Source organism: Pollicipes pollicipes, unplaced genomic scaffold (assembly GCF_011947565.3).
Source record: "Pollicipes pollicipes isolate AB1234 unplaced genomic scaffold, Ppol_2.1 Scaffold_6686;HRSCAF=7923_pilon_pilon_pilon, whole genome shotgun sequence".
NCBI lineage: Eukaryota > Metazoa > Arthropoda > Thecostraca > Pollicipedomorpha > Pollicipedidae > Pollicipes > Pollicipes pollicipes.
In genome coordinates, this window is record NW_023596921.1 from 28,796,898 (window position 1) to 28,813,953 (window position 17,056).

General features: G+C 52.2%; 3 protein-coding genes across 5 annotated transcripts in view; 1 reads left to right on the top strand and 2 right to left on the bottom strand.

Moving 5' to 3' along the window:
• Positions 1-735: 735 nt before the first annotated feature.
• On the bottom strand, positions 736-5,060 carry LOC119107173 (D-arabinitol dehydrogenase 1). Of its 2 annotated transcripts, none has more exons than XM_037230558.1 (3): positions 4,791-5,060; positions 4,048-4,172; positions 736-1,906 (listed from the first exon to the last, which is right to left on the bottom strand). In XM_037230558.1, exons 1-3 carry the CDS (start codon positions 4,899-4,901, stop codon positions 1,111-1,113), a joined length of 1,032 nt encoding a protein of 343 aa, XP_037086453.1. In that variant the 5' UTR covers positions 4,902-5,060; the 3' UTR covers positions 736-1,110. The 2 variants fall into 2 exon arrangements, with proteins under 2 accessions (XP_037086453.1, XP_037086451.1); XM_037230556.1 differs by having other exon boundaries at positions 4,642-4,885.
• A 2,837-nt stretch (positions 5,061-7,897) lies between these two features.
• LOC119108156 (uncharacterized) lies at positions 7,898-15,378 on the bottom strand. Its single transcript, XM_037231734.1, has 9 exons — positions 15,143-15,378; positions 11,687-11,977; positions 10,907-11,092; positions 10,363-10,513; positions 9,818-9,976; positions 9,084-9,320; positions 8,465-8,542; positions 8,106-8,110; positions 7,898-8,005 (listed from the first exon to the last, which is right to left on the bottom strand). The coding sequence occupies exons 2-9, from the start codon at positions 11,924-11,926 to the stop codon at positions 7,898-7,900; spliced, it is 1,164 nt and encodes a 387-aa protein (XP_037087629.1). The 5' UTR covers positions 11,927-11,977; positions 15,143-15,378.
• Positions 15,379-15,878: 500 nt separating this feature from the next.
• Nadsyn (NAD synthetase) overlaps positions 15,879-17,056 on the top strand; it is a 37,060-nt gene continuing 35,882 nt past the window's right edge. The window contains exon 1 of one of the 2 annotated variants that reach the window (XM_037230516.1): positions 15,879-15,928. The gene's annotated coding sequence lies outside the window, so the exon portion shown is untranslated. Of the gene's footprint in view, positions 15,938-17,056 lie in introns of both variants that reach the window. The other variant, XM_037230517.1, reaches the window with a different exon arrangement.

Genomic DNA, 17,056 nt, shown 5'->3' on the forward strand with positions numbered 1-17,056 from the left:
GGCCACGGACTTTCTTTAGCATATTTGAACCTGCCATTGAGGATAACGTAAAACGCAAATCATGAAACCAGAGCTACGGTCGCGACACGACCATCGCAGCCAATACATTAGCAAGTCAAGCGAACTAATCGACACGCACACCAACGGGACACGTCCCGCCTGCTAGCTCCGCACATATGGCAGGTGCGGGGCGCGGCCCGGTACGGCGGGCTGCTACATGCTGACTCGCGGCCGCGCTGATCTGGCCCGTGTGTTCCGACAGCCGACCCGACCACCTGTTGCCCCAAGCTCAGTCACCCCAGTCGCCGCGTCTGCTGTGACAGCAGGCGGCGGGCACTACTGCGGAAGGGTCTATGAGTCGGTGCGAGTCAGGCTAGTGTAGCGTGACAGCACGAAGGACACGTTCGCGCCCTGTTCGGGATTATCACTGACAGTGCAGGCTCTGATAGTGCGTAGTACACGCGAGCATTAGCGACGCGGCTACTTGTGTCGATCCTGACAGACACAAGAAAACATGCCGCTCGCTGGATTTGAACTTCCCTAGTTTTCCGTCCATATGCGCCGCCGACTTCATTGTCCGTGGGGGGGGGGGGGGGGGCGCACTGGGACGGACAGACGTGCTAGGTGACCGTACGGCGCATTCCGCATATCAAGCCGTACACACATCGCCTATCTCGGCAGGCCTGAAACGGCCCCGGAGCCGGAACAATCGCAGGTGCTGATAAGACAGGCACAGAGTATTTCGTATCGGTATATTCCTTGCATACTTGTGGATTGCAATTGCAAACTGCGTGACTGGCAAATCAGGTGGCGCCCATGATCGGATCGGATCGTACCACCGCGATCACTCAACATCTAGCGCAGGAGATCAGCACGATCTGTAAAGCTCAACAGGTCTTTGGTAATAATAAGGTTCAAAAATGACTTGAGTACGGGCAACAATAAGGTTCAAAAGTGGCTCGATACAGGGCAAAGCTACAAGAGCGTACGCTAACGAGAAAAAACGCCAGTATCAAATGATCCTGCAGGTGACACAGCACAATTACAACATTCATATAAATACATTTGACTAGGGGCTGCCTCATCGGTCGCCGCTTCACCAAACCTCCCCTACTCGGGAAACTTGAAGACGGCCTTGGAGATGACGCCGCTGGCCAGTCGACTGAGCGCAGTCTCATATTGGTCCAACTCGAACGTCTCGATGGCCAGTTTCTCATAGGACAGGTAGCGCTGCCCGAGCGCGGCCGTCAGCGCCGTCGCCTTGGGGTAGCAGAAGGGGTTGGTGAGCGTGCCGAGCACCGTCAGCTCCTTGTGGAACATCTGATTGGGCGAGATGCTGATCTTGGCGGTGGGCGGCGCCACGCCGAAGATGCACAGATGGCCGCCCTTGCGCAGCCACTGGAACGCCTCTTCCACGGCCGGCGCGTAGCCGGAGCAGTCGATGACGTAGTCAAGGCCGTCGTGGTCGAGGTCGCGCGCCGCCTCGGTCATCACCTCGCGCGTCTGGTCGGGCGTCAGCGCCCGGTAGCCCAGCTCCAGCACCTCGATGCGCGCGCGCCGCTCGGCCGACGGCTCCGATACGACCAGCGACTTGTGGCCGTGCAGGTGGAAGATGCAGGCGTACAGGATGCCGATGATGCCGGCGCCGATAATGAGCACGTTGGCGTCGTGCGGCACCACGCCGATGCGGTCGATGCCGTGCTGGATGGTGGAGAGCGTCTCAACCAGGCAGGCCAGGTCCAGGCCCAGGTTGAGCGACGCCGAGATCCTGTGCACCTGCTGCGCCGGCGCCACACAGTACTCGGCCCAGCCGCCGTCCAGGAAGAAGCCCAGCGCGTTCCGCGGGCCCTCGTGCATGCAGAACTGCGGGTTGCCGCCGGCGCAGTATCGGCACTTGTAGCATCCTCTGCCGGACAGAGAGATCGTGGCAGCACAACCTACCCCGTTGGGTGGCCGAGGAACGCCGTGTACTTGGAGGTGAGGTGGACTTACAATGGCATTCACAAGCAGCGTAAACGAGGGGAAGACAGCAACAGGTTATTGCGGGGAAAAACACATGCCGACCTAACTAAACGTTCGGAGCAGATTTTATGGTGTAGGCTGCATGTCGCACGAGCAAAACAGAACAGCAACGCTCTATTCATCCTATATAGTGGCATCTCGCTTTGACACGCCTTCTCATGTTCTGGAGGCAACAACGGATCGAACCATGAACAATGGACCGATCTGGGCCACACAATAAAGGAAAATGCATAGCTTCATAATCTGGGGTCTGAAATACCGAATGCATCACAGGAATGACCCAAGTCATTGCAAGTACTAGGACTCATCCACCAAGCTAATGGCGTGAGATGGGTGGTGCCATCTGGCACCGAAGGCTCCTCAATCGACAATCCCGATCATCAGTCATACTGTGGCGTTGGCTGCCCACTGACCAGTCCAGCTTTCTGATCTGTTGTGAGCTCCATAACCCAAAACCGAAGGATGAGCCCGCTCTAATATGCGCGGTATGAAACACAAAACGGGCCAACGAGTGTCAAGTTCCTCATCGAATCCTTCCACTCGCCAATGCAGGACATCAGAGCATCAACAGGTTGCGTCTGGCATTCGTAAACAGCGCATCGTCACAGTGACGCGACGTGGTTACGCCGCATGTCATTGGCCGTCGGGACGGCCCTGAACGCTGCGCTGCCCGCGCGCCTCGTCGCACGTCCCAGGGTGACCTGGGGGGGGGGGGGGGGGTCTGTTTACCGACCGGCCGGCCCGATGGCGAGAAAGCCACGGCGGTGGGCCGACTTCGCCGGGCACAAGTGGATGGTCGTCTTGCCTAATTTGCAACCTCAGTTTTGCTTGCACGAAACGTTGTAACTGTTGCTTTGTGAGGCATGCACAGGTGTGGGGAAAATGTGATTGGACAGGTCCCGATCCATCCGAAGTTCGTGAAACTGTGACGTTAATTCTAGTGGCGTTTGGAGAGAACCGACTTCGAAACGGGGTACAACACGAGCACATTTGTGTTCTCTCAGTAGGCCAAACAACTCCCAGCGAATGTGCATAAACATGTCCTCTGTGATTATAACCTGCGTTGGGTCTGGATGGGGAGCAGATCAGCCAGTCCTGAGTGAAATCCTAACATTACACAAGACGCTGCGGAGACGTGTTTTTGCACCACTACTGGGGTGCTGATGTGATCCAGAGACAGGGCATGGCTCACAGAGTGTGCAATCGCCTGATGATAGGAGCCAAGCAGACAAGGTGCATTAAACCACACACTAGACTGAAGCAAAGCTGACTGATGACTGAATGGAAGTTTGAAGTATGTCTTGAACAAGTTGTGGATAGACAATTGTGCTGAATATATGCAGACTTGAAAACCAGTCAGCTGTGTGGCATATGAACAGGCTGAAAGCTATATTACACATTATTTGTTGCACTCTGAGCATTGACATGGTCTGCAGGTGTCTAGTATCAGCAGTTGACAGTTCAACATTGACTCACACAATCTCTGATACTGGCCTGCCCCCAGGGTTATCCTACTTGAATCTAAAGGCATCATGCCACAAATGATCATGAACCAAAAATCCCTGCTGCAGGTAGAAAGGGAAATAATCATGAATAGAAAATCCCTGCTGCAGGTAGGAAGGGAAAAGGTGAAGCTGTGCCTCATTCCATTCTTACAAGACACCCAGTTATTAACACATGACCATGACCCTGGAAAATGGAAGAAACCCTGCCTTAGTCAGACAGCATGATCCATGATGATTAATCAGCATCCTTGCTGTGATCATCCATATACACCCACACCCACACATTCCACCCTAAACATAGTGCATGCCTTGACACACACATTCCAAACCAGACCATCAGCCTCAGACCACATATATCCTAATCCCATGGATGACAGATATCCTCAACCCTGGCAGCCTGAGTAGCATGGAATGCAGTTACAACAGGGCACTGATGTCACAGGAACACCAGATTTTCTACATCATTGACACAGGAGAACACAGCCCCACCCCATTCCCTGCACCTGCCATGCTATCTCACCTGTAGGGGTCAACAGTCACCTTGTTGCCAACCTTCAGGGTCTTGACATCAGCACCAATCTCAACCACCAGACCACAGAACTCATGACCTAGGGTCACATCATGTTCTGCTGTTGGATAGTTGCCCTGCAACAACCTGCATCAGTGAGGCTGGGTACTGATGGGTGAGATGGAGAACTCTACAGGAGACAGTGACCCATTGTCAGGTCCCACAACAGCTCCTCTGCCCACTTTTTGGACCAGTAGGAAAAAATATTATGGACATGACAAAAATGCCACCCCAACACACCCTGCTCAAACATTCTCAAGGCTATGATACATGGATACCCAAATGTAAAATGAGCACCCTGCATTCTGTCATCAACATATTCACTAATGGCCTAAATTCCAATGCCACCTGAAATTGAGATGCACCAACCCTAAAACCAATTCTGTGCACACATGTCTGTCTTTGTGAGCATATTCATTCACAAATCAAATCTCAACAACACCTGCAAATGAGGTATACCAAACACTGCACCTGCCTCAATGCACACAAATTCCAGTAGGCAAGACCTTGCACATCTACACCGCCCGTCACATGAAACCGACCTACCTTAATAGCATGCAAGTCCGTTCCACAAATTCCGGAGTAAACAACCTTCACCAGCACGTCATCCCCATGCTGGATTTGTGGCACCGGTATTTCAGTCAGCTTCAAGGCTTTTGTTGGTCTGTTGAACTGCAATGCCTTCATAGTCTTACCCATTGCTCAGACCCTGGTTTAACCTTCCGACCACCTTTGCCGCAGACGTGCAACCGCAACCCCCTCGCACCAGCGCACGACGGGACCTGCCGGCAGATGCCCTGCAACATCGCTTTTAAAGCGCGCACTGGCACGTCCTCTGCGTGACCTTGGCGGCGCACTGACGGAACACCGGTCGTCCCCGGCTGGCTATTCCCAGTAGACGACCTTGCTGACGCAATACCTCTGTACTGAAAGAAGTGACGTAGGCCGATTGGAACTCGCACATTTCATGCACAGATATTGCCTTGAAAGTAAGAGCCAGGGCTGAAAATGAATGAATAGATGAATGGACAGTGACTGGGTGGATGAATGAATACCTCCACGTCTTAATAAATGCAGCGATCAGAGGCGGATCCTTGAAGGGGGGGGGGGGGGGCACGGGGGCGATGCCTTCCTGTGCTCCGAAGGGGCCCACAGCCGGTCGAACCGACCCAGTTTTTGAACATAAGACGCAACAAAATTGGGCGTCTTTGGGCTTACAGGCAACCAGGTACAGTCGCAAGCGAAACTGACAGGCCCATGATCAGGCAAAAATAATTAGTCGACGATTGAGGGGGTGGTGATTGAGAGAATAGAGGGCCCATTACGCTGTCCAAAGGCTGTTCCCGAGAGACCTATATGCTCACTTGAAGGGTAAATTTGATCTCTAAGGAGCCTTCAATGTTGCCTCCGATTTCTTAATATTTGCTCGGAGGACCGCGCAGTGTTGTCGGGACCCTTTCTGCTGTCATCCGGGGCACTTCTGTCGAACATGGGCCTTCCACATATTCTTCTAATTCGCCCGAAAGGGTCTATACGCTATGGCCGGGGACCCCATATCTTAAACTGACGGGGCATTCCAGGTTATTCAGGGGCCCTTCACGTCGGTTTCGGTTAACCTACTGCACCCACACACACACGATATGCTCATGGGCCTCCTGCATTGCTCCAGGGCCCTTCTAATCTCCTGTCACCTGCGGAGGGCTCTACGCTCTTCCCGGGGCTCCATCTCTTAACGTACTCGCACTGATTGTTCGGAGGCCCTGCACATCGGGTCGTAGGTACTTCCTAGGCGAATATAGTGTTCCACCATAGTAGGGTCCTACTATATGCTAACATGCCTGGGCACTCTTAATCAATCAAGAGCCCTCCACGAATTCTTCATATTCGCCCGAGAGGCTCTTTGCGTTATTACCAGGGTCCCATATGCCGGGTGCACTCGGTTGCCTAGTAGCCCTTTGGTATCAGATTCTTTCCACTTGCTTGGAGCACAGGGCACAAGACACCGGGCACTCTTGATCGCACAGGGGCATTAGTTTATATACGCTGGTGATGGGTTATCGTCCCTTTCTCTGAGTTCCGTGCTCCGGCCGGGTCCAACATGCCGTTAGTTGGCCGGTGTACTCTCGATCGTTCAGGGCACCGTTGACAGGAGTCCCTTTGTTGGCCTGCCGCGGCATCCTCGCTTGTTCAGGTGCCGTCCCTTCTGGCTTTAGGCTTCCCCATATTGTAAGACGGCCTACGCCGTTGACGGGCATCTAGGCCTTAATGGTTTGGGATATTCGTCACACCAACCGCCAGGGATATTTCAAGACCTATGCCTTTATTAGAGATCATGTGGGATGCTGCGGTGGCGTGGCCGGGGCCCGAAACCCAGACCGATAGGTCCAGAGTCGAGACCCTAACCATTATACCATCACCGCCCTGGGCCTAGATGGCATTCGGCCGGGGCACTCTTGATCGTTCCGGGGCCCTCCACGTTGGTCGCGAGCTTTTCCAATGAAGTTAGAAGGGCTTTATGCTGTTGCCGAAAGCCCCACGTGTGCTCGCGAGCGCCAGGACGTCCCGCCTGTTCGTGTGTGCGGGCCTGGCTTAATTACCTGATGTACACAAGCCCGAGATCACACGCTGACGATTTCCCTTGGCGCCAATCAACCTTAGAGCAGCAGTCGGACATGCGCCGATGAGTTTGGACGAGTACTCGTCGAACATAATTTTACCCACCGCCGACGTCGTGCACGTCATTTCAGTTGGCTATTGAAATTGACATTTATTACACTTGTGCGTCACTTCAGCACAGTTTGAATGCTAGGACATTTTGTACCCCCTCATACGTCAAAGGAAACATGCCACATTACCCATCAGCAATCAGCTGACCGCGTCATCTAGTCCACTGACCGTAAATAAGCTAGATATCAGGTTCACATGTGATCTTGAATTTATTTCAGCAGTTGGCCTTAGTGCATTTTGCCATGTTTTTTTTTCGGAAACGTATTTCCTCAACATGCCAGAATGCAACATGAACCGGAGAAAATGATCAAGCTCGATGCATTTGCGCACGTAGCTTGCTTAGTTTTCTCGGGTCTCGGGACGGTAAGATGGGTACCGTATTAATATAGTATAAAGAAAAACCTTACAATTTAATGACCCGAATGCGAGGATTTTGGAGAACGAGTGCCCCAAAAGACCGTGGGCCCATAATGGTGCGTACCCCCCCCCCCCTTGACAAAATTTCGGATCCGCCTCTGGCAGGGATAGCATCAATTCGTAATAAAATCACTCCCAGCGTTATAGAATGGAGTGAGCGGACACGTCAGGTATTTTGTAAAGTGGGCGCAACCTATAGAGCAAGTATTGCCAGCTCTTACGTCTGAGAAAATATGTCATCATCCATTCGTTCTTTCTTTATTAAACCAAGCTCACTCCCCTTAAAGTAAGCTCACTCTCTTCAACATGATTACGATGCATCTAAAGATGTCTAAAACGTTTCGACCTCCTTCACCATCTGTGATGATAGAACTCATAGATGAAAGCTTTACAACCCGTGATAAAATGCATGCACAGGCAATAGATCTGTCAACCGGCAGCTCATAATCTGCAGGCTACCAGCAGCCTGCGTCAGTCTCTCCATGACGAACATACCCCTGGCACTGTACAAATGTGCGATATCCTGGCCGGCCAGGAGCCACATTCCCTGAAAAGCCGCGCCGCACTGCGCCTGGGCCCCACGGCGGTCGACATCGGAGCGCGTAAGCGTCCCTACACCCCGCGTCAGCGCGGTCCTCAGCAGCCCCGCGCCACCGCCTCACTCGGTCGCCAGCTGCCAGTCGTACAGGTCGCCGCCACCGCCGCCAGCCGCCGAGGCCACCAGGTGTACGTCGCCGTCGTACTCCGGCACGCCGAGCGGCACGGTCTGGGAGCCGGTGGCGCCGCCCGGCGGCGGCTCGCCGAACGGCGCGGCGGCGGCCGCCGCCACCGAGAACACCGTGTGCGTGTGATGCAGGTTGAGCGGCTGGGCCTGCAAGTTCAGCGGCTGCACGCAGTTGATCGGCAGGCACAGCTGGAGCGGCTGGGCGTCGCCGGCCGGGCCGCCGCGCGCCGCCTGGAACACCAGCTGCTGGTAGCCAGTCTCCATCTGCTCCATGGCCAGGTTCATCAGGTCCGTGTGTGGCTCCGGCAGCACGTGGTGCACCACCATCGGCTGCTGCTGCTGTGGCTGTGGCTGTGGCTGTTGCTGCTGCTGCTGCTGTTGAGGCTGCTGCTGCTGTTGGGGCTGCTGCTGTTGTTGCTGTTGAGGCTGCTGCTGCTGTTGAGGCTGCTGTTGCTGCTGCGGCTGCTGGTGCTGCGGCTGCTGCGGCTGCTGCGGCTGCTGCGGCTGCTGCGGCTGTTGGGACGGCTCCGGCTGCGGCAGCCCGCCGACCGTCGGGCAGGGGGCCAGCGGGCGTAGCCTCTGAAGGGCCAGTGGCGAGCCATCACACGGACGGAGTGGGGCAGGCCAGGCGGCGACGGGACAGCCAGACGGCCGCCGCCCAAGTACACAATTGTTGTACCAGGTGGCCACGCCAAAGACACACTGGATGCGGCCAAACACGACCCTGATTCTGCATGGTTGGCTATCACCTCTGCATTAGCGAGAGCCGCGGCAAAGAGCCGATGGTATGCTGTCAGTATCAAGGGAGACGACGCATGGCTAAAATTTCGGGCACGCACATCACTCATGTGTTCTAATGCGTGTTAAAGTATGCTGTTCCCTATCTTAACGCTCTTGTACCAAATCATACACTCAACTTCATGCTATTTATTCGGCAGCAAAAGAGCGAATGAAACACACTGCAGGCAATCTGATCTGCACGTAATGAGTTATGAAAGGAAACGGATGCGCCAAAAATCGTTTAGTCGTTTAGTAAAAAATAATTTAGCTTAGTAAAAAATCCTTCAGCGCACACTATGCAGAGTGCGGTAAGTGAGCCGGCCAACACGAGCGGGCTCACCTTGAGCGAGCGGGTCGGCCGGCGGGACGCGGCCCGCGCGGCCGGCGCTGGCTCCGCCGCAGACACCGACTCGGCCGCCGTCGGTAACGGCACCGACGGCGGCACCGGCGACAGTCCGCCGGTCCGGTTGCTGCGCCGTCCGCAGCGCCTCCAGGTTGGCGAAGCGGAACTCGGTGTGGTAGATGTTGCTGTACAGCCAGATCTTCAGCTGCGGCTGGTAGCCGAGCCGCAGTTTCTCTGGGAATGGGCAACGCGGTCTGGTCGGCACATGCTCGAAACGCGCCCTGGATGGGTTGCTGAAACACAACCTTTGCAGTGATATTCGCATCGTGTTTGTTGCTCGTGCGCATTAACTTTAGATACGTGTTTTGCTTCTCATTTTTCTTTACAGACCAGCACCGTAATTTCGCCTCATACCAAAGTGTCGTTAGCCGCAATGCTAGATCAGCATGCCGTTTTCCTTGAACTACATTGAAAGAAAGAGGCAAAATGATTGTTGGTGCGTTAATATTTTGTGCACGTTTAGAGCGTTTTACCAGGGTAAAACAACGACGTTTTCCGAGCGTTCTTAGGCTGTACACAAAATATTACGGCGTTTACAACTGCTTTGACGATTGCCTTTAATAGCGTTTCGGGGAAGTAAGTGAAAGTAATAACTACCACACGACTAACCAACTGCTTCTCAAACACATATACTAACAATTACCAGTGGATCACTTGTACAACACACTTACCCTGAAGATGATCTTGGAACGCCATCGGTTCAAAACGCTTCAGGTAATCCTTATGCATCTTCGCCAAGTTCAGATCTAGGCCAAAAACTTTATCCTCTTTCAAAAATCTCCGGAGCTCTGACGACTTGAGTATTTCTGCTATGTGTTTCCGAGCTTGGTCTGGAACAGCAGACATCCCTCGTCTATGGTATAACGGAAGCTTAGCAGTTCAGTGGAAGGAGCGAACGTTTTACAATGCACATCCGAAATTGTATATGCGCCCTCTCTGTCCCTGACGGCCCTCCCGGGGCCTGCGATTACGGACGTACTTTTGTTCCCACTCTTCATAACATGCCACCACCACTTAAGCGCCAGCACTACGTCACGGCAAATGAGGCTGTGACATCACAACATGGGTGTAATATAAGCAATGCACTAGCCCAAACCATGCCGATCACTGCGATCATACGTGCGACCCTATGCTGACAAAATGGGGAAGGTACTGCTGTTAACACACCTCCCTCGCCACGTCCACCACGGACAGCGTCCACAGCAGCGCCCTCTACCTTTGACCTCCTCCGATATCTTGGAGGGCCGGTTCATGTGCTTTCCCCGCTGGTCACGAGGGTACATCACGTTCTGATCCAGCTTCTCCGAAAGCATTCGGATCTTCTTGAACGTGATGGCGTGGATGTTGGCAAAGGCCAGCTTGCACACCTGTCAGCGCGGCAGTGCGGGTCACACGCTCTTCCAGGCGGGGATCGCGCGTGTTCCGCTCCGACAGTGCGGTATCAGCAGGCTGTCAGATACACCAGTAGCTACACCGCATCACATGCACATCCCATAAACGCCCATTATGGCAACACTGGAATCATGGCGAGGGAGGACTACCGAAGTGAACATTCCTAACGCAACATCGTGCACGGAAGGGCAAATCATGCCTCGCGGCAGTCGGACGACGCAATTGTCTGTACACATCTCGAAAAACCTCAATCCACCCTTCTAGACAGTATTGGTGAGTACCGTCCACCGCTCCAGGTCTACACACAAAGACAACTTCACACTGAAACAGCAGTACCCCTGCCCTCAGATCCATCTCCCCGCTCTCACCAATATCTCGCGACCCTTGCAGCGTACAAAGTACTGGTAGCTGCAGGTGCGCCGCTCGGAGGACGAGTCCGAGATGCGCGCGATTTCCTTCTTCCGGATCAGTCCGAAAAGGTAAGCGTTCTGCTCGTCATAGCTCTTCAGCGAGTAGAAGCCATTGAAAATACCCTCGCGGGTCGCCTGGTCCACCTGGAAGACGAAAGGTCACAGTTGAGTGCTACACAGGCCCAGCATATAGCTAAGACAGCCGAAACGCGGCGATGTCACCGATACGACGAATGGTGACGCTGTTTGGGAGATTTAGGGCGCCGAGACCAGGCCGGGTTGTGCGATGCCTTCTTTCGACTAGAATACTGGTGTAGCGACCAAAGAAGAGGAAAGATGGGATCGAGATTGGCAGAATTCCTCCCCATTAAAATTGCAGTTAGGCCCATTGTGATGTGTTTTTTCACATACAAGAATCATGCGACTCCTTCAAATAGACTATAGATTGGCTCAAAGCGCTAGAGGGGCAACCCGCAGATAACAAGTGTCGAGGCAGGTGTGGGAGAAGGCTGCAGTTCTCTTTTCTGTGACCCGACGCTACTTGGTGGCTTGATGTTTGATACCCTGCCACAGTAGTCCAAAAGTTCACGAAAGATATACACAATATGCACGCATAGAAACTGCGAGGCCCCAATGAAATCCACACATGGGGTCTTAATCCCGCCCCCGGTCCTGACGAAACCACCGCACCATAACAGGATATCATACGCGCTGTCCTCGGCAGGCCATCAGACTGACCCTGTTGAAGCACTTCATGCGGCAGTTGCAAGCGTCGCCCATCTGTTTCGGTTGCACCAGCTCGCCTTTGGTGTTGACGTACTCCTTGCCGGCGATGCGGCGGTTCTTGCGCTGGTGGCGCTTCCACTCCTCGGGTCGCTTCTCGCGACGGCGCGAGCGCAGCAGCGCCTTCACCTGGTCAGACGTGGCGGCCGGGCCAGCCGGCTGCGACGCCGGCTCCGGCGCCGGCAGCGACTCCATGACGGGGGCCCTGTGCGGCTCGACAGCACGGCACCGCCCACTGTCAGCACGCTGTGGGGAGGGCAGGAGAGTCACACTGCTGAGAAGTGGGTGCGACAGCACGGCACCGCCCCACCGTCAGCATGCTGTGGGGAAAGTAGGGGTGTCACACTGCTGACGAGTGGGTCCGACAGCACGGCACCGCCCACTGTCAGCACGCTGTGGGGAAGGCAGGGGTGTCACACTGCTGAGGAGTGAGCCCGACAGCATGGCACCACCCACTGTCAGCACGCTGTGGGGAATGTAGGGGTGTCACACTGCTGACGAGTGGGTCCGACAGCATGGCACCACCCACTGTCAGCATGCTGTGGGGAAGGTAGGGGTGTCACACTGCTGACGAGTGGGTCCGACAGCATGGCACCACCCACTGTCAGCACGCTGTGGGGAAGGTAGGGGTGTCACACTGCTGAGGAGTGAGCCCGACAGCATGGCACCACCACTGTCAGCATGCTGTGGGGAAGGTAGGGGTGTCACCACTGTGAGGAGGAGCCCGACAGCACGGCAGCCCACTGTCAGCACGCTGTGGGGAAGGTAGGGGTTGTCACACTGCTGAGGAGTGAGCCCGACAGCATGGCACCACCCACTGTCAGCACGCTGTGGGGAAGGTAGGGTGTCACACTGCTGAGAAGTGGGTGCGACAGCATGGCATCGCCCACTGTCAGCACGCTGTGGGGAAGGTAGGGGTGTCACACTGCTGAGGAGTGAGCCCGACAGCACGGCACCGCCCACTGTCAGCACGCTGTGGGGAAGGTAGGGGTGTCACACTGCTGAGGAGTGGGTCCGACAGCATGGCAGCGCCCACTGTCAGCACGCTGTGGGGAAGGTAGGGGTGTCACACTGCTGAGGAGTGAGCCCGACAGCACGGCATCGCCCACTGTCAGCATGCTGTGGGGAAGGTAGGGGTGTCACACTGCTGAGGAGTGGGTCCGACAGCATGGCAGCGCCCACTGTCAGCACGCTGTGGGGAGGGCACACTGTGGGGAGGGTGGAGTGTCACACTGCTGATAGGTGAGCCTGACAGTGTGGCACCACCCCACTGTCAGCATGCTGTGGGGAAGGTAGGGGTGTCACACTGCTGAGGAGTGAGCCCGACAGCATGGCACCACCCACTGTCAGCACGCTGTGGGGAAGGTAGGGGTGTCACACTGCTGAGGAGTGAGCCCGACAGCACGGCACCACCCACTGTCAGCACGCTGTGGGGAAGGTAGGGGTGTCACACTGCTGAGGAGTGAGCCCAACAGCAAGGCACCGCCCACTGTCAGCACACTATGGGGAGGGCACACTGTGGGGAGGGTGGAGTGTCACACTGCTGATAGGTGAGCCTGACAGTGTGGCACCACCCCACTGTCAGCATGCTGTGGGGAGGGCAGGAGAGTCACACTGCTGAAAAATGGGTGTGACCGTGCGGCACTGACCACTGTCAGCACAATGTGGGGAGGGTGGGGGATTCATACTGCTGAGAGGTGAGAGGAGACAACAGAGTCCCTGTTATTAGTAGATGGAGGGGTCAAGGTGCTGGGAACGGACTGCTGCCTCAATAAAGTAGGGTCAAACAATGAAGGAACACATGTTGCCCATCCTCATAGCTAAGTTGCCTAAGGCACCCATCTGCCAATTCCCTCACTCAGGGCTGGGTGGTTTGAGTTGCTTAACAATTCACAATTTTCTGTCTACCCCTGAACTGGAATGGCCTGGTGCCATTGCCAACACCAAAGCTAAAAGTCAGGTAATGTCAGGGGTCAAGTTTGCTGCATGATTGTATGATATGTTCAGTATTCATGCAGCAAGCACTGTCTATTGCAAGCACTGATGCCATAAATCTACTTCATCAATCATTTTGGACTTAATCTGATGAAGTAATAAGAAAAAAGACATTTTAATGGGAGCTAAGTGGTTCAAGTGGCTTAGTTTTCAGACAAGGTCATCAAACAGTCAACAGGTATACTGGAAACTGGAAACCAATACCATTGGAAAAGCAGGCCATCCTAATAAATACCACTATTCAAATGTTTAAACATATCAGTAAACTTGTGGTAATCTACCTATAGGGACTTGCTCTTGACTCTGGATGGACTCATAGTTGACTACAGAATTGATCAAATATGGGTTGGGCTGGGAGGAATTCTTTTCATTACAATTTTATTTTGAATCAGATTCAGCACCCAGTCAGCCAATCTGCTAGTCAGTTGGCTTAAAAATGTCTGTAACAAGACATACTCATTGACAGCTTAGATGTACACTCAATGCACATAGCTTACTGCACAGTCATAAGAACAGGACTGTATTGCTTTAAAGCAGAATGTTCTACTCAGCTTATATGAATCCAGCCTTCAAAAATATAGCCAATGCACAGGCTGCTAAGGCAGAGTGAAGCTGAACTGAACATTCAAGTTATTTTAGCATAAAACATACTTTTGCAGGATGTTTGCATAAAATTACCTTTGTCATATCATAATTCCTTAAATCATCACATTTGTATGCACTGACAAATTAGTGCCAGCTATGCCCCAAAATCTGAGGCACAAAGTATATGGCATGCATGCTCTAAAATTGTTTCCAAAATGCTACTGCTAAGCCAGCAGCACTCCAAAATCCATCCAATAGGGTGTACAGGACAAGAATATCAACATTCCTGACATTCATGTGGCCAAATGTTTGAGCACTGTAGGCCAGACACATTCAGCAGTCTACATTTTTGCAGTTCAGACATGCTGGCCATAGAATGGGTGGCATTCTAAACTACTATCACTGTCAATGGAATCAACCCCACTTAAATCAAATTTTGAGTTCAACCAACTGCCCTAATCTGATAAAAAAACAACTGTGCTGTGTAATAAATTGAAAACAAGGGTTTGCTGATTACCTGGTTTCAAGAAATAATGGGGGGATTCTCAACTGAGAAAGATGACTAAGCCAGCACAAAAACAGTCAAAAACTGAGTTTGCCATGAAGTAAACCCACTTCCATGTAGCTACAATTTGACACTGGGCACATGTTGCCCTATTTTTATACACAATGACATTTGTCCACTCTAATTTTGACCTCAAAGCACATTGCCATGTTTCACATTGTGGGACATATTTTTTGATCAGGTTAACCTTCCAGATTCCAATTTTACACTTCCAGCCATTTCTCCTTCCCCAACTCAGAGACGAGGTTACATCCAAGCCCACTCACCTCGAATTGCCTTTTCCCCACGGCCCCAACCTAGCAGGAGCAGGAGCTAAACCAAAGTTCAGAAGGAATGCTTCGAGTTATATTTTCTCTTAACAATAGCAAAACCACAACTTTCAATTCCTTACTTATTTTGGATATATGACACCGCTCCTACGCTGCTTCCAAACGAAACATAAGCAAATTGAAACTACACAAAACCGAAAAACGACAGGATAACGTATTCGGCAGCACATAGGGCAACCCTTGACGATATGCGGTAATGCAGTAACCTTAAAACACTGCAAACAGATAATCCACGCAAGCAAGTGTAGAGTTTCCAGCTTTGTGGCGCTAATATCGGATAAAAACCGATGCAAAGTGTCTGAAATTTAACAAGATCTCTTTTATCATGTTGACTGTACGTATTCCCGAAATATGACCCAAATTAATGTACCAAACAACGGTCACACGCATAATCATTCAAATAGCTCACGTAGGTTTCTTGATGGTCATTTCATCCACACAAAGAAGATCAATTCATTGAGCCCAATACATCTTTTGTTGTTTGAGTAGTGAAAAATGATGTTTCAATCTAGCGATATGGTGCTCGTACATTTCGCAGCATTAGTAGCTCGTATTTATTTATTTCGTATTTTTCCGCATTAGTTTTAGTTTTCTTTTGGCTCCCAGCAACTGATTAGTCAGCTGACTGTAGTACCATTTTGTTTACAATTCATATATCTGCGCAAAGCGGAACGCGCGGAACGCGTCTTGAAACGCGTGGGTTTCGGCGCGGGGAGGTGCTGGGTATGAAAGGTTTGAGGTTATAGCATTTGGAGTCGGACATATGTCGAATTTATATGCTTGTTAACTTGTTATCGTGCGCTAAAAGCAGGTAAACGAGTACTTTAAAGTTGTGCCAAAAGTACTCAGCCTAGAGATTCGAACAAAATATTTGCTTCCGATTCCCGACGTATTCGGAACGTTCAGCCAGTTGCTCGCTCCGAACTGCGGAACGCAACTAGCAAGTTAAACTGTGGTTAAAATGCTGTCATTGGACAGTGAAACATTCCATATATATTAAATGTGATGTGTCGGAGCTAGAAACAGTATCTGCTTATACGAGATGACTACTTATATGTCGACCCAGACACTCAGGCGTGTTGTCATGGAAACGGTAGTGTGTGATCGTTACCCGAAACGGGGTAGAACCTTCAGAGCTCTGGCAGTGGGGCACAGTGGTTAAGAGTTAACAAGCTGTGGTGTCAATTTTTCTAATTTTTCAATCTTGCTCTCATCTTTATATGAAAGTTAGCTGTATTTGGTCTTGGCTGGGTTTGGCACACAAATGCAATGTTCAGGATACTGATGTATAAGCACCCCTCACATTAAATGAATTTTTGCAGATGTATTTTTGGCAGGGATGTACTTTGGCCCCCGGGATTCAGTACTAAGTGGGGAATCCAAGTACTTTTGGCAGTTTAAGTTGCCATAAGTCTTCTCAAACATAGAAACAGGCCTGGCTCAAAGGGTGACCAAGTGTAACCTACAGGGCAATGCTCTAGTTGTGACAATGTCCACAGCTACCACAGCCAATCCTCAATATATGGTACATTGGCCACATAGAAAATTGTCTCATGATAAAAGTCCAGTGAATTACACTAGCACTGAACCTGTTGGGGCAACCCACATAAGTAGATCATAAATTTACACTGAGCCTGGATGTCACCTTGGCATGGGCCTCTTGTGTTGCCTGGCTAACATGCCCAATGTCTGGTTTTCCCATGTTAGATCAGCAACATGGGCCAGGACATCACCAACAAGTAGCTTTTAGTAGGCCCAGGGGACTTTTTTGAGCTCCTTTTCCCCCTCCTCAAAGGTGTCTGAAAAATACTCAAATTGACATTGTTAGGTTGTTTACCTCTCTTGAAAAAC

Bases quoted from the DNA above. Each gene is read 5' to 3' on its own strand.
- LOC119108156 (XM_037231734.1), bottom strand. From the start codon at position 11,926: ATGGAGTCGCTGCCGGCGCCGGAGCCGGCGTCGCAGCCGGCTGGCCCG. The intron at 11,093-11,686 runs GTCAGTCTGATG...TTCGTCTTCCAG, and splicing joins GCATGAAGTGCTTCAACAGG to GTGGACCAGGCGACCCGCGA. The intron at 9,977-10,362 runs GTAGAGGGCGCT...CTGCTGTTCCAG, and splicing joins GATATCGGAGGAGGTCAAAG to ACCAAGCTCGGAAACACATA.
- LOC119107173 (XM_037230556.1), bottom strand. From the start codon at position 4,794: ATGGGTAAGACTATGAAGGCATTGCAGTTCAACAGACCAACAAAAGCC. The intron at 4,173-4,641 runs GTAGGTCGGTTT...AGGTTGTTGCAG, and splicing joins CGGACTTGCATGCTATTAAG to GGCAACTATCCAACAGCAGA. The intron at 1,907-4,047 runs GTGAGATAGCAT...TCTGTCCGGCAG, and splicing joins GTGACTGTTGACCCCTACAG to AGGATGCTACAAGTGCCGAT.